This window comes from Syzygium oleosum, unplaced genomic scaffold (assembly GCF_021117445.2).
Source record: "Syzygium oleosum isolate NSW1041296 unplaced genomic scaffold, Sole_v2.1 Sole_v2.03, whole genome shotgun sequence".
Classification (NCBI taxonomy): Eukaryota; Viridiplantae; Streptophyta; class Magnoliopsida; order Myrtales; family Myrtaceae; genus Syzygium; species Syzygium oleosum.
The window spans coordinates 652458-676343 of record NW_026607487.1 but is presented as its reverse complement, the minus strand read 5'-3'; the positions used below and the strand labels follow the sequence as shown (position 1 = coordinate 676343).

The 23886-nt window shown below is 39.8% G+C and overlaps 3 protein-coding genes across 3 annotated transcripts; 2 read left to right on the top strand and 1 right to left on the bottom strand.

Moving 5' to 3' along the window:
• The first annotated feature begins 4103 nt into the window (after positions 1–4103).
• LOC130137837 (transcription factor PIF3) lies at positions 4104–8503 on the top strand. The gene is made up of 8 exons (XM_056310281.1): positions 4104–4968; positions 5084–6209; positions 6299–6406; positions 6555–6620; positions 7043–7108; positions 7235–7684; positions 7952–8085; positions 8180–8503. The coding sequence occupies exons 1-8, from the start codon at positions 4877–4879 to the stop codon at positions 8184–8186; spliced, it is 2049 nt and encodes a 682-aa protein (XP_056166256.1). The 5' UTR covers positions 4104–4876; the 3' UTR covers positions 8187–8503.
• A 4707-nt stretch (positions 8504–13210) lies between these two features.
• LOC130137839 (transcription factor MYB61-like) lies at positions 13211–15040 on the top strand. The gene is made up of 3 exons (XM_056310312.1): positions 13211–13461; positions 13567–13696; positions 13872–15040. The coding sequence occupies exons 1-3, from the start codon at positions 13329–13331 to the stop codon at positions 14815–14817; spliced, it is 1209 nt and encodes a 402-aa protein (XP_056166287.1). The 5' UTR covers positions 13211–13328; the 3' UTR covers positions 14818–15040.
• A 916-nt stretch (positions 15041–15956) lies between these two features.
• On the bottom strand, positions 15957–20076 carry LOC115678161 (pectin acetylesterase 12-like). Its single transcript, XM_056310311.1, has 12 exons — positions 19718–20076; positions 19198–19280; positions 18565–18694; positions 18386–18459; positions 17954–18040; positions 17711–17835; positions 17549–17609; positions 17241–17294; positions 17023–17100; positions 16815–16920; positions 16572–16717; positions 15957–16443 (listed from the first exon to the last, which is right to left on the bottom strand). The coding sequence occupies exons 1-12, from the start codon at positions 19905–19907 to the stop codon at positions 16336–16338; spliced, it is 1242 nt and encodes a 413-aa protein (XP_056166286.1). The 5' UTR covers positions 19908–20076; the 3' UTR covers positions 15957–16335.
• Between the last annotated feature and the right edge of the window lie 3810 nt (positions 20077–23886).

The following is a 23886-nucleotide window of genomic DNA, read 5'->3' as shown; positions in this document are numbered from 1 at the left end:
CATGGCTTGCCGTTAAGCCTCATGGCCATGGACGAGCTCCAAATCTGGAAGTTCGCAGTCTTCATGCTCAACTCCATCAAGGGTCTTCGCTAGATCTGGAAATTCTCCATCGTGCTTGATGGTCCATGGCCGGTGCCTCTAGATGTAGCTTAGACGTGACCATGCTCCAGATCTGTCACGACCAAGGCTCCAGATTCGACCGCGGCCATGGCTCCAAGGTTTGCCACAACCATGGCTCGAGATTGATCACGACCGCACTACATGAAAGGGAACTCGCTAGCGGAGTCAGAAGAGGGAACTCGCTAGAGGGAACTCGAAGGCAGTACATTGGAAGGGGACACCAGGGAGAAAGATTTCATGACTGATGGAGGCGGAGGGAGTGAATTCGCTACGATGGCCATGGTGAGATGACAGGTGTCGAAGATGGAGGTTACATAACCTTGAGCGGTGGATGGAGACAGTGGATACGGCTGAGTAGGGCGGTTGATTTTCAAGTGGACGGAGAGGTGGCGGCTGTGATGGAAATGAAAGAGAGAAAATCCGTATTTTCAATTTTTTTATTCAAGATATATGTCAATTTTCAATTGCACCAATTCGCATTAACCCTTGCTATGTCAACTGCTTGCATGGTAATCTCCAAAAACCGAATATTTTCTCGTAGGCTGGACTTTGGACTCAAACTGAAGCGTGAAAATATGTAATAGGGGAAGCAAATAGAAGTCTCGAAAGATTCAAACTCAAAACTCTTGTTCAGATATCATGTGAAATTTTGAATAATCACATCTAAATGTTCTAAAAACATAACTATTAGGCGAATGCCTGGTTCAATATTTAAATATTCTAACATACATCAGATCCTCTAATAACGAAAATCTCATCCTTGCCTATATCTTGACTTGTACTTCACTCGATCGACAAGAATCCTTTTGCCTCATTGCATCCTTAGCTATTTCAAGTTTAAATGCGTGAGAGGCTTAATATGCTTTTTTTCATCTCAATCTTTGATACACAAGATGAGCTAAACTTATTCCAAATTTCATTTATTGAATTAATCATCGAAGAGGGCATTTTCACTATGAAATGTGTGAGATCATGCTACTTTCTTGGATGGGCAACAGCAAGTTGGAGGGTCTCGTTTGATGCGACAATCGGGGAGCAGGTTGACGCCACCTCGTTGTGCCTCTCTCATCTCTCTCTCTCCTCTCAATATTATCTTCTTTTCAGTCACGTGGGATGCTGAGATTGAGGCCACACAAAAGATCGCTTCAAATCCTTTCCTCTAATGGCAACATCCCACGTTGTGAGAGAGAGAGAGAGAGAGAGAGAGAGTCCCAAGTGGTTGAAATGCTTAACTGGGCAATAGCTAACTAATCAACTTGGCATATATTATTGTCTAGGGATTGGAAATTTGGTGTGTTTCCTTGAATATGTGTCGAGGGCCCTCGTCCCCTCTCTCCTCTCCCGCTCCACACCTGAATTAGATGTAGGGTGGCCTCGGCTTAGAAGGCTACATTCGATTCGGAATAGATTTGTGAAAAGTTAAATCTATCCTACTTTCACAATTTTGAGAGAAATTGACAGACTCACTGATATAGATAAAGTAATGATTGACGGTGAGGCTTCTTTCGTAAGGTGGGCATGGCTCTTCCTTTCTCTTCCTATTCCAATAAACAAAGGAAGAGAGTTGGTACTCTCCTCAAGGTTTATTTAATAAATAAGTTATTCTTCGCTTCTGGCAGACTAGTACGTGTGTGTTTATCTTGCACTTTATGGAATAGCCAACTCGAGACGATGGACAATTTGGGTGGGGGCCCTAACCCGACACACATATATATTGTGGATTTACTCGTACGTCATAGAGGGTCATATTCCTCCAACACGCCTCCGATTGATGGATCCTAAACATGAACATCACTTTGAGTTAAGTTTGTGTGCGGTAATATTTGTATTTATAACTTGCCATTTGATATGTGGTGGGGGGAATTTTCCTTTAATCAGGATGGGAGAAAAGCACACCGCAAACATAAAATTTGAAGATAATCATTGGTTACAAAAGATAAGAAGGTTAACTAGAAAATAGGTAGTACGTGACAACACCACAATGATAATAAAATCTGAACTTCTTCGTAAACCATGTATCATAAGACAAGCTCTATGTCGAGACAAATATTTAAGATAGACATGCCTTGCTAATATAGTTTCCATAATGACTTGATGTTTAGATAAACATGCCAAGTAGGTAAGAGATACTTACATAAACATGCAAGAGTTTGGATTACCAATTTTTTTTTAATTGGATTGACTTTAAAAGTATTGCTACCATTATAAAAAAATATAGAAAATAGAAAATTTGACTATAGAAAATCCTTTCTCTAACCCTTCCCCTCTGTGTACAATAGTGGAGCAAGAGAGACAAAATATCTCTTCCTCTTACTTAAGTTTAATGACTTAATCATCATCTCTAAACTTCTTTCTCTTCTCTTTAATTATTGCTCCTATCGGTCGCCGTCCTACTTTATGTGACACCATCTTTCCTGGGTCCTCCCTGTATCAAAACGAGGGATTTGGGTGTCTGCTAGCTACCCATGAAAAGTCAAGGATGGCCTTGGGTTTAGTGCCTGAGCCGGAGGGGCAGTAATGAGAATTCTGCAGCCTTAATCAAGGGGGAGAGCAAAATCTCTAAAGATTATGAGATTAAATATGATTTTGTATAGATTGTGATCAATTAAAACGTGAAAGTGATAATGAATTCTTGGAAAGTGCAGGGGATGGTTGACCCATGATTGGTCCTACTAGCCATTTTATGACTTCTTGACCGATATCCAATCCCCCTTCTCTCTTTATATTTATTATATTATATTTATTCATTTTATACATTTACACTTTCTCCCTTTACATGTCCAAGAAGATCAAAGAACTGGCCTTTTTAAAGAAAAATTTAAACCCTACAAGAATGAAGGAAAAAGTATACTAACTTCCAGGCGGATATTTACGATAAGATTATAACTTCTAGACATCGAAAAAGGTAATCGAAACAATGATAAGTTTCACTTGTTTCAAACAATGTATAGATATTGAAAAGGTTAACTTTTCCCGTTCCCAAAGCATGTATATCGAATAAAAAAATATATATTTTCGGGAACAAAAATATTAACAAAATATAATGAGGACTACTTTTGACAAAAATGCAAATCCTCTCTAAAATCCTGTGATGCTGAGCAAGTCAAGGACTCCCATTATAATGATTCAAAAGTCAAGCATATGAAGTTCGCTAGAAAGAAAGGGGCTACCCCACACAATATGAGTAAAGTAAAGCGAATGGAAGAAAGATATGATTCCCCCTGTTTTCCATTATGAGACCAATGAAATCCCGAGCCCCAAGATAACATTATCATGTACGGTGATTACATCACGTGACATGTTGATTAAGCATCCATGAACATTCTTATTCATTGTGATCTTCAAACATGTATCCGACCGGTCAAAAATAACATGTATCCAAAACAATCACACTCGATTACTTTAAGTGACACCACATCAACATATAAGGCGATAAACATAAGAGTTGCAAATACAGTCTCTTGAGCGAATACGATGTCCAGACCACACACTTAAGAAAAGGGGCGGTTTTCAACGAGCCTCACAGAAAAAAAAACAAAAAACAAAAAAAGAGAGAGGAAAAACCATGAAATACTTTTTAAACTTACTTAAGCAATCATATCGTCCCACGAGCTGATATTAAATTTTTTTCCAGGGTAATAGAGTGATATGAATTTTGGTTTTATTGAGTAATGCATCAAAAGTTGATATTACATCAATCCAAACATACTAATAACCGAGCTGGTGTGGCTCTTATGTTATATTGTGAAGTGTCATGCTTACAAAAGCAAAAATGTCATTTTTCAAAACATCGATTATATGTGTCATAGGAATAATTAATATACTGAAAATTATATTTAACAAGTATAGTAAGGAGGCTGCCCAACAAATTCCTTTTGCAAAATATCTTTTTTTGTGATTCTATAATTATTTATTCTATGTATTTTTCCCTTGAAATTTAGATCAAAAAATCCTTATGCTGCTGCAGCAGCAGCAGCAGCAAGTCACTGTTGACCGAAGTTAAAAGCCAAAAAGGCACGAACTTTAGTGTTTCCTCGGCAATCTCTCCTCTTCTTGCAGCTCTGCAAATATTTCGCCTTCTTCCACGTCCATTTGGCCCGTTCATGATCTCCAAACCTCTACGATTCTCTCCCTTCGTCTTCGACAGTCTTTTCAGTGCATGTGGATCAGTGTTGCTTGTGGTTCGACTACTTCGAGGGGGGCTTCAAAGTTCGTTCCCTTGCAATCATATGCATGCGATTCTGGTGTTCTCACCTTGCTCATTTGTGGAAGGATGGGATTTTTTTGCGGTTTTCTATGAGCTGCGTGATCCTCCATAATCTATGAAGATTTATTTCTTCTGGGTAATCTAAGTTTTGGTACAATAAAGTGCAAAGGATCTCACTTTCCTCCAAGAAAGTACTCAACTCCGAGTCGGTTTTTTTTTTTTTTGGAGAGCGTCCTTTGGAAGCATTAAATAATTGTTTTGACCAAAAACTTTATATTTCTTTGATTGTGCTTATTAAACTACATTAAACATTGTAAACGTATTGATAACGACTTCACTGCAATTTTTGTGACTATAAAAGGAGGGCTCTTTGTTTATTTGCTAATTTCTCTCCTCCTGGAGTTGCCTTGAAGTGGGGTTTTGCTCAAGCAGAGAAAAAGTTTGAGCACTTGTGGACTTTGTGTTTCCGGGTTCTTCAGGATTGGCCTCTTTATGTTTGTTCCTTGATGCATATTTTGAGGACATAGCAGTGGTTCCAGCTCTTGCAAAATGCCATTGTTTGAGCTATATAGGAGGGCTCAAGAGAAGCTCAAAGCAAGCCAAGACAAGGGCCAATCATGTTTAGCAGATCTGTCATTCATGTAAGTTATATTTATCCCGTACTTTATTGGAAAATTCAGCTTGTGTGAGTTATTGTTCCGAGTTCATCTATTAATGATGAATCCGACTATGGCGCAATTTGTGTGTTATATGCAGACCAGAGGATGAGTTTGTTGAGCTTATATGGGAAAATGGTCAGGCCGTGATGCAAGGACAGTCCAGTAGACCCAAAAAGAGCCAATCTAGTTTTGGTTTACCGTCTGAACTCAGTTCTCATAGTCCTTGGATTAGCGATAAAGATGTGGGCAATGGCGCTGCTTCAAATTCTAAAAAGTTTGAGGCAGAGCTGGACTCTGGGTTGAGTGAATTCCCAATGTCCTCACCGCCCAGCGAAATGTGTTTGACCCATGATGAGGATATTGTGCCCTGGTTTAGTTGTCCCATCAATGAGCCTTTACGAAATGATTACAGCTCTGATTTCCTTCCGGAATTGTCGGGTGTCCCAGTAAATGAGCTTTCCAATCTGTATGGTTTTGATTCAACCCAAAAGAGTAACAATAAAGAGGTTGGTCCAGAGCGTGTGAACAGTGCCAAGGTTCCTTCTGCTGCAGACGTTGAGATAACTGGAACGGGAATGAATACAGCATTGCCATCTCTTCAGCAAGGAGTCATGGATACTATCGGCTCTAGTAAATGCGGTATCACCTACAATTCTACTTTTGGAGACTTTAGTCGGTTACCGAGATTAGCAGTCGGATCTACAAGTGAAAAAGGTCAAGCTAAGGACGCAACACTGTCTGCCAAAAATTCTAATTTTATCCACTTCTCTCATTTTGCAAGAGTAGCCGCTCCTTCCCACGCCAATATAGAGAATAATGCCAGAGCCAGTAGCTCGGGTTCATCGATCTTGGAGAGAGCTGCCTGCAAAGAAAAGTGTTTTTCAGCTAATGAAAGCATTACTGCTGATAATCTGGCGAGCAACTTGAGTGTTTGTCCAAGGACGGAAGCAAGTTCAAATTGCCAAGTCCAAAGGGAGCAACTGATGGTTACCTCGAAGCCCTTGATTTGCCAAGAAGATGCTTTGAAAAATGATAAAAGTGCTGATCAAAGTTGTTGTGCGAGTTCAAGTAAAGGATCACCAGATAATGAGAAGACGACAGAGCTTGCAGCTGCTTCTTCCTCTGTTTGTTCAGGAAACAGTGCGGAGAGAGCTTCAGATGCTCCACCATGCAGTTTAAAGAGGAAATGTCCTAGCACCAACAATTCTGAAGCCCTTGCTGAAGTTAGTCTAATGTTTCTACCTATTTCATTCTGAGGTGTCTTCATGAATCTAATCTTCCATTTTCTAACAAAAATTGTAATTACGTGCAGGATGTTGATGAAGATTCCGTTGGCATGAAAAAAGCAGCAGCAGCAGCTGCTCGCAGTACAAGTTCCAAGAGAAGCCGAGCAGCCGAAGTACATAATTTATCTGAAAGGGTATGGATGTACCTTGCATTCAATAATTGTATCATATATATATGGTTTCTCCTTTTTGTCATTATATTATCAGTTCTTGTCATATGAAGTTGCTTTTCACCCTATCATAGTCTGATGGAAATTCATTTGCCTGCCCCATCATAAACAGAGAAGGAGGGACAGGATCAACGAGAAGATGCGTGCATTGCAAGAACTTATACCAAATTGCAATAAGGTTGATAATTTGTGCTTGATTGTCTTGCTTCATGACTTCTCCTCTCCTCCCCCCTTCCCCCAGCAACACTCCCCCCCTCCCTTCCCCCCAAAAAAAAAAAAAAAGCTTTGCACTTTTTTTCGTGACCTTTCAAGATAAGTTTCACTATTTGACATTAAACTTTAATTGAAGCTGTTTGGCATTGTATAAGTAGAATTTGTAACTAAATGTTGTTTTTGATGTCAAGTTGAACATCAAGCATAAACCGTCAATCAAAATCTGCCACTCCTTGCTTGGAGTGTCGATATTCATTATGCAACACTCAATCCTCCGCGCATGAGCTAGGTGCAATTCAAACATTTAGACTTCTGTTAAGGGAATCATTTACTACTTGACAGTCTAACACATTTATTTTGCTGATTCTGTTAATTTGCTATTGCAAGGTGGACAAAGCATCAATGCTTGATGAGGCCATTGAGTATCTGAAGACGCTTCAACTCCAAGTTCAGGTACACCAGCCTCCTCTCTTTTTCTCTGTAAAATAAGGAACAATAAAAATGATTGTTTGACCTTTTTGTAGACAAACTAGACCTTTCCTAAGGTGCATTTTCTGTCCATTTCCCCTCTTTCACCAGATGATGTCATTGGCAAATGGCTTGTACATGCCGCCAATGATGTTTCCGACAGGAATTCAGCGAATTCATCCACCACAGATGGCTCAATTTTCGCCGATGGGTATCGGGATGGGTTTGGGTATGGGCATGGGCATGGTTGGTGTAAATTGTGGAACACATGTCCCTGTGCCTCATGTGTCTGCCTCAACCGCTTTGCACAGTACGGCTGCGCCAAACTTTCCATTGATGGGTCTTCCTGGTCAAGGACTTCCTATGTCGATGCCATGTCTGTCGTCCTTAATTCCATTCCCAGGAGTGCCTCCTCTAAAGCCAGGAACAGGGCCAAATACCTCTGCCTTTGTAGGGCCTGGTACTATGGAAAATACGGATGCAGCCATCACTTCTAGTCTAAAGGAATCGATGCAGAATGTCAATAGTGCCAGTTCCGTGACAAATCATACATCCACTCAGGTTCGTTGGTGTCTACTTACTTGGGGTATTCAATAGGATGCTGAGTTTATGCGTTATAGGGATGTGGGTGTACCATTGATGAGGTTCACTAATTACCATGTTCATTGATGGGGTTACACCATAAACAATAATGTTTTGTAAGGAGACGCTAGTAAAATAGTCTTGAAATTAGCAAAATGCAATAAGCTTACCTCTTATTGATTCCCAAGTGCATGAAGTAGTATGATACACAATTATTAGCCTCTAAAAGTTTCTTCCTTATTCTAGTTCCAAGCAAGAAATGGCGATTTTCAAAAGTCTGCATCAGTGCAAAATACTTGTCCAGACTCTGATATCAATGTAGGTGGGGTTGCTGATTCTGTTAACCGAAACAGCACTAGACTGGTTAGAGAAGATTGTGGGTAAGTATCAGGTGATATTTTTAACTTCGAAGAATTATCATCTTTGTTTATGGGCTGAAGCGAGAAATAATTGAACTTGATGTTTTGTATGCAGTTCATGATTGGACCTTGACAGGGAGGTATTTGTTTGCTTGAGTACCACCATCAGAGATTCCCTCTTTTGCCTTCTCTGCAACTTCTGTTACACATCTGGAAATCCTCGTCTGAGTCAACGAGGTTAAAATTTTACAATGACCGGTTGAATTAGGTGTTGTTCAACTAGCCATAGCACAGATTTTGGTTGGCGGAGGAAGCTTAGTTTACTGTTGACTCTTAGATTTGTCTTACATAACAAATTAAGCATGATTTGTTAATCTGATGTAAGAATAGAATAAAGAAATGTTTTCTCAATCACCGTAAATGAAATGTGTTTTTGCAAGTGCAAGTCTCCTCTCTTACGCTATACTTAACAAATAGCAAATCTTGACGACTTGATCTTGTATGTAAAGTACTAAGATACTTGGCTGCTTCTGCAATGACTGATTATGACTTGCCCTCGGAGCATCGTCGTTCTGGCATTTTAGCATCTCAATTAGAGTTAGTGAGCTAATTTAGTGTTACCTGAGTCTTAAGTTCTTGTTCACGCATGGTGCTCTTTGGCTTGAACTCTCGATAAATTTGAATCAATACTATTTGCATTGGCTTCCTAGTGTTTCCAAAGAGTTATTTTGCGATTTTGCCTATACACAGAGTAGATCTGTTCTCCTGCTGATGATGATATCCTCAGCAGTTGGCACTTGGCAATTTCAACAATGTGGAAGTAAATGTCAGAAATCTTAGCTCCTGAGTCCTAACATACGGAGTTGTACAGTGAAGCGAGCAAAGCTCGTCCAACAGATGTTGTGTCTGATCGTTTTGATCATGCATGGTTAATTATCATGGTGCCTTGAATCATAAAATCTCGAGGCATTTTGGTTTCCATTGTCCTAATTTCGGAAAACCATAGCATGGCAACATTTCAAGTTGCGGAAATCTTACTGGACTAGCAAAATGCCCAGAAAGCTCTTTACAGGGTTTTGACTCTTTGTGTGGTCTAGGTGAGCAAGAATACCTCGTGGACTAGTCCCGACCATTTTAAAGCAAGTGAGAATATCTAGCCGATGCTGCATGATGGAGCTAATATGTTTGTCATGGCCTGTGATGCTCTCTTCTTCTCTGTGACTGCTACCACTCTGAAATAAACGTCTTAAGAAGACATCAAATGCAGGAAATGGCTTTCATCCACATCAAATATGTCAGGATTGAGCAAAATACTGTCATAGCTAGAATTGAAAAGGAACTAGATGATTGCTCTATTCATCATCTTGAAATTCGGTTATGTTGCCTACAAGAGAGGTTTAAGCGCAGCGATTCATACTGCGGTGTCAGAAGTACATAAATAAACAACTACAACAAAGTCCTAGATACAGTCATAAACATCATGGTAAAGCAAAGAAAAAGTGTGAATGATAAATTTATTATATAAACTAAGCGAGAACTAGAGGTCTCCGTGGTGTTTAGAGATATGTATTGAGACGAAGAAGAGTTGGCATTACTTACTTGTCCCAAAGAATTTCTCATCTGAATTTGCTCAATGTCTTTTAACTTTTAGTGTGTTAATCAAGCCATTCTCCAATAAGAGCAGGACACAAGGTTCATAAGAAAAGTGGCTTTGCTTTTCCAAGGGGTCACTCTAGAGCTTCATTTGAGCATCTGAAACAGTGAAATTAAGGGCAAACGCTTGCTCCCAAGACCCAAGAAAAAGCAATTACTTAAGTGTTGCAGGAAAAGTTGACCGTCACTTCCCACTACAAACCAAAAGTGAGGTGGCAATTATGTAAAGATAGGGGGACAAGGGAGCACTTCAACCAGGCAAAGCTTGTTGATAATTGATGTGATTTGAAAAAGGATGGAAAGACTTCTTATCATGTTGCCTTCTTAATAAAGTCAATTTGTACTGTGATTTGGGGCCTTCCTTGTCCTTTGCCACTTGACAAGAACCAAAACCACCCATTTAAAGCCCTCCTTCTTTGCATAAGATCACTGCTGCTAAAACTCATTAGAATGCTCAATACAGGAATTAAGTGGAGATTGAACAGCAGTTTTTATCTAAACATCATTGCTCTGGAGATCTTAAGCTTCTATAAATGGTAAGAAAAGTCACGATAACGATGGCCATGCTGCCATCATTATTGCTCTTTGGTCTTGACAAGACAAAACGATTAACAATTTTCTTGTGATTTTGAATAGCAAAGCATCCATGTGCTTATGTTTCCAAATACTGTTAAATGGGCCAATTAAGAAGGATGACTCAGCATTCAGGACCATCATCTCGAACGTGACCCTCATTTATTTTGAAAATGCCTAGTACACCAATGTTGTCCATCTTCTTAGCCAAATAATGATTGTTGAAAGGGATAAAAAGGCACCATAGACCTATATTTAGCAATTAACTTCTTATCTGCACTATGTATAGGGTGAAGTATCTGATTCATATGTAAATAATATTAAATACTGGATGTGATTCTACTAGGGATAGTGATATCTGCTCTATGTAAGAATGGCGATGTGCTGCCTACAATGCCACTGTCGTAAGCTTTCTTGTCGATTAGTTGTCTCGATGTGCACTCGAGAAGTGTTAGGAAATTGATGACTCGTAAGGGTAGGAAATTTTTGTTCAAAGACATGTAGATTATGTCCCCCTCTTATTCAAATGACAATTTGATTGTGAAGCAGGTTCAAGTCTTTCCTTTCATTGATATCAAAAGCATGGGTTTATTCCCCATCATAACTAACCATCACAACTGGCCTCTAATTTGCTTCACCAAGATCGTATCCATTACACTTTCGCGAAAAAGTATGATGGATGGCCCGAAAAAAGATATCAGAATCTACATCTCTCTGTGGTTCTTCGTGCATAAGAGCATATTGCAAAGTAACACCAGAAAAATGCCTCTAAAGTTCATCTTTATATCTCAAGATAGCAGTCAGCAGCGGTGACAGCAAGATCCACAAGTTGTAAAAATAGTCTGCATAAGTGACTGAACCCAGAGTTGGAAATCGAAGTAACAAGAGCAACATGTATTGGTGCGTGCAGGTGATGATGAGATCAGAAGATGGTTGCCCAGTTCTGACAATGAATATCTACGCTTATTCCAAGCATTAAAGCTGTAAAACACTTCACCTTTCAGAGAATTCCGCACCGACTTAACTAAGTGAATTGACAGATTAACCATCAATAAAGTTGACTTATTATTCAAATTATTAACCTAGATTGGAAGGGGAGCGACAAGGTCACGGCAGTTAACTTTTTGCAACAGCAACCACTCTTCTCATAAGCACGATGGATATCTGGACTTACTTTCATTTTTAAATGTAAGTCAAATTGTTAAAGCGTTTGTCTCAATTGGGAAATTAGCAAAGGTCACGGAAGCTTCATGTCTGGAAGTACAATGAACAAACTGACAGGCCAGTGATTAATGTAATTGGTACTAGTATTTCAATGTATATAATAATGGAGGTGTGAAACTTCTCACCAAACTCCACCCCGTTTTAACGATTTCTTGGCTTCTTCTCTCCTCTGGCCGTGGAGAGCACTCTCATCCATGATAGTAATGTCAGTAATGATTTTGTACAGCTTCAATCCCAGAAGATACAGTTAAACATAACATAGCAGCTGTTGCTTCTCATTTATTTCCTAGAACTGCCACGCCTTTGAACACATTGTGTGCAATGTTTAAGATAAACTCTGTAGAGAAGGTAAAAATTTGTACTAAATGTCATAACCAGTTCTTACCGCGATCATGATGTCAAGACAAGCGAAGAGGAAAAAAGTAGTTAGTGCAAAGTTATAGTTACGGAATTTGATTTATTTCTCCTTGCTTTTGAGAACATGCAAAAGGGAATAATGTATTTGCCTTTCATAGTTATGACATGACTTCAGTTCTTAAACTGCACATACAGTTAACTTCATTTTATAGTTGCACTTGTCACGTACAGTACAACATGTTCTGGATCTGCTAAACAAGTTTCTTCTCGAATACTTTGATAAATGAGCTGTTTTAGCCTAGTCTTGCTGAATCACCCAACCTCTCAGGCCTAAGCAGAATTTAAAATCAGAGTTCTCTGAAAATACTCTTAACTCGAGAGGAAATTTGCCAGAGAGAAACCAAAAGAGGCTATTTCTGGTTTTTGTGTTTTTCTATCCCTCAAAGTTTATTTGAGTCATTAGTTGTTTTTGGAATGAAAATCAATCTGTAACTTCACTGTTTCATCTCTTGTTATCATTATTATCAAAACAGTTACAATTGACCCTTGCATTTCTTGAATGGACAATTCTATATCAGGCTATCACTGTGCATTCTTTAAACTCTTGCAACTTTATGAGAGAGTAAGATATGTCCCAATTCTCCTATTCTACCATGTCTCTAACACGTTGAGAGTACTTCTGCTTTTGGACCTATTATGGAACTTCAGGAAGTGTTCACGATATTCGTAAATTTTCTGAAAGAGCCACAAGGAATGAGGTTTAGTCGTATTTGACTGGTATCTGGTTCAGAAATAGGTCCTAAAAGAAGGGGTCTATTGATTGTATCCGTTTTGTCCTTCAAAAGAGACAAAGAATGCTTCAAGCATCTGCTGATACAATTAGATAACTTGCTTGTTAATACGCCATACATGTTTCCCTAATTAGAATTCATGGAGCGAATGAATTTCACAATTACCAGTTACCATCGCGTTCCGATTTGCAGCATTTCTTTAGCAAGGCTACAAGCAATCTTTGTGATTACACATATCCTTAGTCAAATGATAATATCTATCCAGTAGGCCCGCTAAGTTGACACATTCATTGAGACTAAAACCTCTGATGGGACTCATGCAGGTCATATAGTACCTGAATCTGGACCGTCTATCGACGATGCTGTCTGCCCCATGATGCTGATGTGGAGCTCACACGCATCTTCATTAGGCAACAAATGCCCGCAAAGCTGATTTGTTATTTGTTGAAATCTTAGCCCCTAAAAAAGATGAAAGAAAGAAAGAAAGAAGAAAAAAACAATTCTTGTTTCCAGTAAGCTATTTATAAATTCAACTAGTTTATGACGTTCACACTTCATTTCTGCGACATCTATCGCTGTCTCTACCTACAATATTCCTTTCACGCATTCTCCACTTCATTTGCCTGACATATTAGAGCGATTCTTCCTGAAACCTAGGCATTTTGCATGGGAAGACACTCTTGCTGTCACAAACAGAAGCTGAGGAAAGGTCTGTGGTCGCCTGAGGAAGATGAGAAACTTTTGAACTGCATCACCAAATTTGGACATGGGTGTTGGAGCTCAGTCCCCAAGCTTGCAGGTAAATCAAACAAGTCAGTCCATTCACTTTTGTAGTAATGAAAAAGTGGAGAATGATTTTCTTTCTTCTTTGGCCAGCTTCATATGTCGTAATTAATTTATGTAGGCTTGCAAAGATGTGGGAAGAGTTGCCGGTTAAGGTGGACAAACTATCTGAGGCCTGACTTGAAGAGAGGTGCATTCTCCCAGCAGGAAGAGAGTTTGATAATTGAACTCCATGCAGTTCTAGGCAACCGGTAGCATTTGCACTTCAGGACTTTGATTCTCGAAACAGTTATCGTCCATTTTCATGGGGACAAAACTGAAAACCAAGAAGAGTTTTCTTAAAACATACATTTAATATGTTTCTTTTCAATCACCGAAAAAATATCTCCAAAATGAAGCAGTCTAATGGGTGTTTCTTTCTTTCAGATGGTCACAGATTGCAGCACATTTGCCTGGAAGGACCGACAACGAGATAAAGAACTTATGGAACTCCTGCATAAAGAAGAAGCTCAGGCAAAATGGGATTGACCCCAATACACATAAGCCCCTCTCTAAGGTTGAAAACAATGACCAAGTAAAGTTTCATGCAATCGGTGAAAGCAATGATGTAGCATCTGTTGCATCCACTACACCGAACCTTTCCCAGGCCAGTTCTACAAGTAGCAGCCAGAGTCTGAGAGTGACTTCATTTCCAGAGCTCTCAATCAGGAAGCCCGGTATCGCTGATGATGGAAGCTTCATCACCTGTTTTCAGCCTACAGATATGGCGGGCGACCTATGCTTTCAGAAGTTGAAATGTTCAACTACCATGGGTCTATCAGCAAGTTCAAATACTGCTCTACATCACAATTGCAATTGGAGTTCCTCAGATATCAGTCCAAAACAGGTCCATTCAGCTCTGAAGCCCAATAGACCCGCTGACAACTTTTATTGCAATATCGATGGCGATAATAGTAGCCACTGGAGCAGCATTGTTAACTTGCAGAATGATCTAATCTTTGAAAACTCTCCAATCTCATGGTTATTGGCCGACTGTGGGAGAGTTGACAAAGAAACCGAGATTCACCCATCAGTGTGTGATGCAGAAGTCGCGAAATGGTTCGAATATCTCCACCACACTCCATTTGTGTTAAACCTCTCACAAAGTGAAGCTTCTCAACTGGAGCACAGTGACGTGACACCATCAGCAGGCACATGCTCAGGGACTGGTGGTGGCTTGATCAGCAATTGCCCACACGATCAGATTCTGCAAGCGTCACCAGGTTCTGACACGTATGGCAAGACTCTTCAAGTAATTGCTGTTTCTTCAGGGCAAAATCCGTCGTCTTCTTTGGAGCCTGTGAAGAACAAGTTTCAAGACAAGGAAGTATGAACAAGAAATCTCCAAACAACCCTCTTCTTCTTCCTTTTTTCCCTTTTTGGCAGGTGTGTGCATTGTAAATGGTAATGATGCAATTCTTACCCTCTGTTTTTTTATTCCCTTCTGTTTTACTGAACGTATGAGATTGATCCCTAGGGCTTAAATGTGTTCACCCATTTGTGCATCAAATATGTGTTAAAGTTGCATCATGATTATAAATACCATTCTTGTGCAACTATGTCTCTTGGTGTCTCGTTGTGGACTCATTTTTTATTCTTCTTCTTTTTTTTTTTTTAAATTTCGGATGTTGGAGACACACATGACACAACAGTTTAAGAGGGTATTGATTTTTGTAAGGTTTAGTCAGTAATATGACCTGCATGTGCTGAGATGGTGACTTCATTCGTAGAAAATCCATGCCTCGTTTTGGTTCGCCTGGGACAACTTTTTGTCCGTATGATTAAGATTAGACCTCAAACTTTACTTTTGGTTCCATCCGTCTCTGTGGATGCAAGATTAGATGGCTAACACGCATCATAAGCTTGGTTTCATCAGCATCTTCCAAAAGATAAAAGCTACAGTTTCTTTTGCACTGATTTTCATAGATTGATTTGGTTCATTTTTTTTCAGTGGATATGACTCAGCAGAAAGATTGGAAAGTAAATTTTCCATTGACAAGTTGATAAAATGGTAGTTGAGAAACTTTAATAATCATCTCCTTGGAAAATTCATCGCAAATTTCTCCAGCTCTTTTCATACTAAAATTGAAAATTTTCTCTAGTTATGTGCGAGACAATTTTCCAAGCGATCCACAATACGGAATATTTTTCCATATTTCACTAAAATTAATGCTCCCGACGTTCCAATAAGCATTTTCATTTTAGACAAATCTAATTTTCTAGCCTTACATCTCAAAGAAAAAGCTACTAGTTTAATACGTGACACGTTCTTTTTAGCTTCTCATCGATTACATGGATAGAAATATCATCGTGAATATGACTAGATATTCACATTTCATTCCACTCACGAGCGATCCGTGCTCCCACTCGTCTCGATAGAGTACTATGACAAGAAACTAGGAAGCAACTTGCTGTTCACTTTAAAAGGAAAAGTGGAGCTGAAAGGGAAGATGTGCATGTACTAACACTGAGTCACTGAAACATGTTGAGAGAATTGCTATACAAATAGAGGAAATCACTGTCGAGGGATACAATCCCATAAACACGGCGTTTTTGATGTACCTGATGAACAATATTGGATTGGCTAGTGCAGACACAAGTGAGATACTTTGGAGAACAACTTTGACAAGTGAGCAAAATTGTAGCTTCATCTGTACGACTAAAGCAAGCAACCCCCACAGGAATGAAAAGAGACTAGCTGACTTTAATTTTTGCACTTCTCAGCAGCCTTCAGTATTTATTGTCTGTTATCAACTATCTATGAACTGCAAATTCCTCTGCCGACCAAGTATGCGTATATCACTTCCCTAGAGCTGTCCTGTGAATGGGTTAACTCCGATGAATCGTCCCGTCATTTAAAGATAAGGTTGTGGCAGGTGTGGTCGCAAGGGTAAGCACAATCGATGGCCTTCACCACTGCTCGATCAAAGTACCAATTCCCAACAGCAATTGCAATTGGCTGCACATCAACGTTGTGAATTAATAACATGAATAAGGTGTTGTTCTCTGTTTAACTTGGATCATGCACGAGTGTTTAGTATATTCATGAAGTGAGGATGATGCTAGAATCGGATACAACAATTATACCTGGCTTCCGATAAGTGGGGAATCGTCGGCGAACCAAGTGTCCTGCCTCTCGGACTGGCAGTGGGCGAAACACGAATTGATAAACAAACCATTTTGGTTAGACTGAGAGAAATCTTTGATCGCATTCAGCATTTGACTCCTGAACCCTATTTGAGATATGCAGAAACAAATAAGCATGATTAATAGGTCCACTGTGGATGCATATTTTATTACTTCTTGGCATAAGGCCAAAGCAGAACTCACCTTGCAGAAACTGAATCTGCGACGAAGTGCATTTGCCATGGTTCAATGTACATTCATGCCAATATCCCTGAGGATCAGCCGTTGGTGGAGCTAGACTGGCCTGAATCTGATTTATAAAAAGATAAATGATGTTAAAATCTTCACGGGTAGCTCAATTCATTGCCCTATGCATTGCATGATGTTGCTTTCTGTAGAAGGGAGTTGTTACCTGCCATGAATCATACGCTGCATTGAGCAGAAATAGCGGGGTCTTGATGCTGGCAATCAAGTATTGTGGGAAAAAACACTGGGAAGAATAAACATTAGGAGAGAGGAAAATCAATTTGGGAATGAGTAACTGCATTTACTGTGTCCATGATTAAACTCATGAGAGCAAGATATGTATGTATGGAAACTCAAGGACTCAAGTTGACAGCAAAGGAATACCAGTGTAGGGTCAAGGCGATCGGTGCACGTACGTGGAAGGTTCTGTTGCACCCCCTGAAATCAAAGAAAATGTGAATACATAAACCATTGCTAATAGCCAAAAAGCTACTTGCTAATTCTACACATCGCATATCATCATGTGCGACATACTACTCTCAAATGGCTTAACAATTCTAAAGCAGATTTGACATACAGTATGTGACCCTATTCTTCAAGCAACCTAGATTTATGGCATAAATTTAACTGAAAAAGTTGGCTGACCGGAGCTTGAAACTGAAACGTGTAGGAGAAATAAAATGTGCTCGTACCTGCAAATCCACTACACCGCTGTAGAAGTTTCTGAGGGTACGCCCACCAGATACATCAAGCCTAGAATACAGGGAAACAAAGCCACCAGAGACATTTTATGAGATGCTTCATTGAGTGAAGTGTGAGAAATAAGGACAAAATCAAGGCATATCAATACATACACATCAAGAAATAATCCGCCATCACTCAAGCACTTCACTCTTGTTGTTTTAGGGAATAGATCACGAAACTCGTCACAGTGAAGAATTGATGCCAGGCCACCAGCAGAGCACCCAGAAAGAAGGGCCTGGAAGCCCAAAAATTTCAGACAAAAAGAGTTAAAGATGACTATAGAGACAGCAACATTCAGAGGTTCAATGATCAAGACGATTACACAGCAGTAGAAGAAGAGACTTGTGTTCAACCTGTTCGACTGATGACATTCCCTTTGACATCAGATCTTCCATCGCAGCTGACCATATGCGCTGTCCTCTGAACTCTAGTTGTGCATCCTTCAGTTAAAGTAGTTTATACTTTAAAATCAACATGCTAAATGAAATCTAAGCTAACATTAGATGAAAGTCTTTTCCTAATTCGCTTAATTAGCCAATTCAAATGATGCTATATCAATTTAATTGAACATTGGTCATGCGGTTAGGCAATTGACATCTAGCAGACAAACACCAACAAAAGAAACACAAGATGGTCAACCAATCAAACAAGCTCTACTGCAAAAGGAAAACTTTCTTGGTCCACAAAATAACAACATATGACTGCATGATGTGATATCTCTATCAAAGGACCTCTATTTATCAAACATAGAATCACGAGACTGAGAAGTTCGACAAAAAATGAACCTTATCTTGAGTGTCCCCAATAAAAGAGGCACCATCACAGTAGCGGAGCTTCACTCTGTTCCAGTTGAAAAAATCTGCACATTGGAAGTCCTTTAAAGCTAAGCCTTTAGAAGCAAAAGGAAAATTCAAAGACTAGAACCAAAGTTGGGAATAAATTTTAGGCAAAGCATGAAGAGAACCAGGGTTGTCTTCAGGGCTGCTGCTCAGTATTCCGGTGAAGGGTATCTCTTTTTCCATGTATGTAGAGGATCCACGTCGAGTATTTTTCCGATAAACACAAGATCTCACATTGTTGCACCATCCTCCCCCCTGCCATAAGGTACCTCAGAAAGTAAAGTTTCAATCATATAATCAGCTATCTTTCCGACTCCTGGGAAAAGCAAAATCACGTGTTGTTCTTTTTGCAAGTAATTTGTTGAGACAAGACTAACAATGTTCTCTTCGAGATAGATCACAAGAGGATCACTGATGAATGAGACTGCATATTTTGCATTTACTGCCATTTTTGTTGTCTCTTAGGAATGTGGAGAAAAGCACTCATCAGACATCTCCGAAGAGAAAGGCTTGATATGTCTTGTAAAGTTCAATTATACAAAAGGAAGCTTAAGACAAGTGTCCACATGCTTCCTGTACGTGGGCTAATAAGGACTGTCTACTATGAAATCGCGATGACATATCAAACTTTGAAGTCTGTACATTCACAAAAGGTAGCACCAGTAATAATAGCATGTTATGGGATGTATACAGCCATTATGATTATTAAGCTGTCAATTCATCGGACAAATTAGAGACCACAAGTTCCTTTAACTAACCTCCAACTGAATGAGCCAACTGTTAGCTCCTGAACCGAATCCACGATGCAAGTGATACCCGGGTAATGTTCCATCCAAACAGACTGAAAGCACAAGAAATGCAGATTAAGACAGAATATGACAACACATGCAAATCTACAACTTTAATTGCTCAAACTCAACGAAGATTGAATCTTAAGTACAGAAGAGCAAAATTAGACACATGGAAATGAGCAAGCTGCAGGATTTTGAATGAATTTCGTTAAAACTCCTGCTCGCGCATAGACTGGCGCATCTAATCAAGACTAAAGATGAAATAAGTTCAGTTTCTGGACACTATGGGGCATAGAGAACTCGAACTCAGAAGTCGGAAGCTCTTGCTCTAAAAATATTTGCTAATACTTAAGCACTCCAAGAATGAATCACAATAGACATGAGCCCCAGAAAAAATAACAGTCGTGTACAAATTCACAGGGAATGACAAAAAAGGCCAGCAAAGGCACTCTAACATCACATGATCTCTGAAGCAATGAGGTGTTACCAGCTCCTTTTGCTGCAGCACTTTGGATGAGAGTGAGGCCAACCATGAGAGGTTCATTAGCATTAGCAAGGGAAGCTCCATGAGCTTCAAAATGGGACAGCTCTGTCGCATTGAAACCAACCAGCTCATTCCCACTCACCATCTCCCCGAGACAGAGTCCCACAACAATCCCAACCCACAACAGCTTCATTTTGTCGAGGGTCTCTCTCGCTCAAATCTCTCTGGCACAACACAAAAGCACAAAGGCAAGAAATTTCCCCTGCTAATGCACTGGAGCTAGCCAAGGTTTGAGCACAAGCTGCCCCTGAAAGAGCCTGTAGCGAGAGAGAGAGAGAGAGAGAGGGAAGGGTATGCTTGCAGGGAGAGCGTTGTGTTGCCGGGCTTTTTAAAGCGGCACGTTTCGAATCTCGCACTAGTGCGAGTCTCCCCGGTCTCCTCATCAACAAGCAACTGACTTCTTAACTAAATCTTGTAGGCCCAACTAGTTAGCAGCAGTCAGCATTTCTGGCAATGCTTCTGTCATCCGGGTCTTCATGAATTTTTTTTTTTTACACATTCACCGTTGGATGCGCAGAATGCGTGAATCTTTTCTTGTTGTGATAACAAATACACGTAAGAACTCGGTCACAAAAGCATACTTATCACGTATAGAAGGGGGAATTCGACCGGCGATCGCTAAACTTTCGATTGATTTCAATCAGGCAATGGACTTTCGCTTCAGTTAGTAACGCAGCCGACGCATCAACCTTCCACATGGAAATCAATCGACTATCGGTCAAAGCACATCAACGAAAAACAAATCGTAACTTTAGTAACCTGATCCCCATCGGGCAAAATTTACGCGCACAAATCAAGGTGACGCATACCATAGCTCGCGTTTCGTTATATTGTTGTGCTATAATGCAGAACTACAGTATACTCCATCCCTCACACTATCAGTATACTCCATCCCTCACACTATCTCACGGAAATCGCCTGAGCCTATTCACACGACACAGGTGAAAGTATACTCCAAAAAATACTCTCAAAAGTACGAGAAGAATGAGAAAAAGACAGATTCCATTCGAGTTCAGATTCGTTTGTCTCGCGGAAAATGAAAGATTCCTACAATATTTTTTTAAAAATAATTTGTTACATCGATTGGAATAATCGGCCAACAAAAAATAATTTCATTATCGACGACAACTTATACCTATATATTTTCATGAACAATAAAAATAGTTTCCGTCCATTCATTTCTACAAGCGGCACGGGCGGTCGTCTTGAGGAAAATGATTTTCGGAACCTGGGTTTTTCGCGAAATAGCGTATCTCAGACTATACTTTATTGATGATTTGAATTTGCTGGACTTTAGTGGGTGACTCTATGTGGTCATTGAATATTGTGCGGTCCAACGTCTCCACTACCGCAGACGTCTGTCGTGAGGGGGGGGCGACCCGTGCTTTGAGGGGGGGGGGGGGGGGGCGTAGATCTGGAGGTGCCTCCACATCGATGTCTGCATTCGCTTCGTTTTACTTCGTCCAAAAAGGACGTTCGATTCACGCAATTCCCGGGCCCTCACGAAATTTCCTTGACTCGGTACTTCTCATTTACGATTTTATTAATATGGCTCGGGCACTTTCCGCGTCATAAATCTCGAAGATCCCCGCGCTCGGTGCGCGTCGCTCCTCTCGGTGCCTCCATAAATCTCGGCCGTCGGCAGCGAACCCCGTTTTCGTGAATCAGCGGTGGAGATCTATTGAGATGCCGATGGAAGTACCCACCGTGCGCCGTGCAGCGTGCGGTGCGGAGTATCCACGTCCTGAATGACGATAACGATCGGACAAAAAGACACCGAGGATGATGTAATAGGACTTGAGAAGATGGTCGCGGCGAGATTCGAACCATCCATCTCAAGGTGAAGTCGGAAAAAAAAATTATATATAGCCGAGGTATATTCGCTTCGACTCGCCTCTCACCACCCGGCAATTTAATTAAATCGATTTTGTGCTTTTACCCTGTATGCGAACTATTAAATCAGGCGGGGCCTCAAATTGCAAAAGTGCTATATGCATATTAACAGTTCAACATTTACACATATGAGATAAATTTAAATGTCTCGTATCAAATAAAAGTCGACGTGCCCAAATCGCAAGATTTAAAGATGATAAACAAGAGAAACTACAAGAGTAACTCTAAACAGAGAATGCCAACACTCTCCTTCTGTGAAGACCTGACCAAGATTAATCTAAGGATTAGATTAGATTAGATTAGATTAGATGTGCAGCATTTAATTCGCTCTTGCATAGGTAAATTTATTTAAAGGCGATCTACATGCGGCGAATCTAATCTGAAAAATGGACATTATTTTATAATGAGCATCGAGCAGCGGAGCACCAAGCCAAATTCTTTTGCTTTTAAAATGGGAAACACTTTTAAGGTTCTTCACGAGCCTTTGGTTGGAAGCAAGAGAGGGAGCGACCGCGACAAATTCAAGGGAGAAGAGCGTAGGAAGTTTCGGCTCCAACTTTATTAAAGATTTAGGCTGTCATGTCCAGAGATCTCGATCGCCCAAGTTCCTTTCTCCTTTGGGACCAAGGTTTTACGTTGCTTCTGGTATCTCTCGTTTCGTTATCGAGACGACTTCCGTGCGACGTACGGGTCAATTAAGCTGGGATTGCGTCGTTGGGGTTGGATGGTTTGACGTGGTCGTCCATTGAGAGAAGGACGGAGCCTCAGCGTAAACGTGCATAAGGTGTTGGGCTAGGTGTGCCTCTTATGAGGCCCAACTCATCATCTTAAGAAAAAGAAAAGAGAGAGAAAGAAGAAAATGTGTTGAACGTTCTTGATAGAGAGAGAGAGAGAAGAGGTTCGCTGAAGCAGAGGAAAGAGGCAGAGAGCAAGCTTCGAAGAGGAGAAGAGACAGTCCAGATTCGACGGTAAAACTTTGTCGGAATAGACTAAATTTTTAGTGTGTTGTTCGTGAGATCAAGACCTATAAATTGATTGGTTTTGTTCGTTAAAATCCTTCTCCAAATTGTCTTTGAATTTCTCTAGCAATGGTTAATAATTTTTTGCTTCTTTGTGTTAATTTGTCTTTGTAGTGATGATAAATTGATGTTTTGCTGATGTAAAGAGCTTCTAGCTATGTAACCAGAGATGAATTATTGTGTATTATGCTATTATTGGTGATTAGTGGAAGTTTTTTGAACGGCCTATGGTTTTTCCCACGTTGGATTTTTCATGTAAAATTTGTGGGTGTTGTTTTTCTATTTCTTCTTTTTTTTAGCACTAAACTTACTGATTAGGGGTTGATGTTGCTGAAATATTGTGACCGCTTGCTGCTGGAGTTAATTTGATATTAGTTGGTTGAGTTTTGGAGAAGATATATATTGATCCTAATCAGATTTGAATAGTAACTTGTTATCCTTTCTCTCCAATAAAGTGGTATCAAAGCTAGCGTGATGGATCAAACTAGCTGCACCATGTTTAAGTTAAAGGCCTCAAATTACTCTTTTGGAAAACTCGGATAGAATATATATTACACCCGTAAGGATTTGCATGATCCGATCGATGGTGATGCGTCTAAAAAAGACAAAGATGATAAAGAATGGGAGTGAATAAATCAGAAAACGGTTGGATTTATTTGACAATGGATTGATGATAATGTTTTTCATCTTGTTGCTCAGGAAACTAAGGCCAGAACATTGTGGAAGAAATTACAAAATATCAATGAGAGGAGAAACTCACAAAGTAAGCATTTTCAGTTAAAAAAAGACTTGTAAACTTGTGATACAAGGAAGGAGCAGCATGAATACAGATTTTACATACTCGAACTAACCAGTACCCAACCCATACCCAACTCGACCATATTACTAAAATACATTAATATTTATCAAATCTAGGAAAATCCATACTGACTCATTTAATCAACTTTAAGCTCTTCATATGTATGTGTTATTTGGATAAAACTTCACGTCATTTAAAAAAGTAATTAACACAATAAAAATGTTAGTAAATAAAGCAAAAAACATAAAAAAACCTATAAATTGAATTACTTATAAAGAACTAGAAATGTGTACACGTGTTGCGATGACACATACTCTGAATGCATGCTTTATTGATCCAAGTCGATTTAATCATTCTTTTTGTCGTTAAAGTCAATTTATCACTAAACATTTAATGAGTGG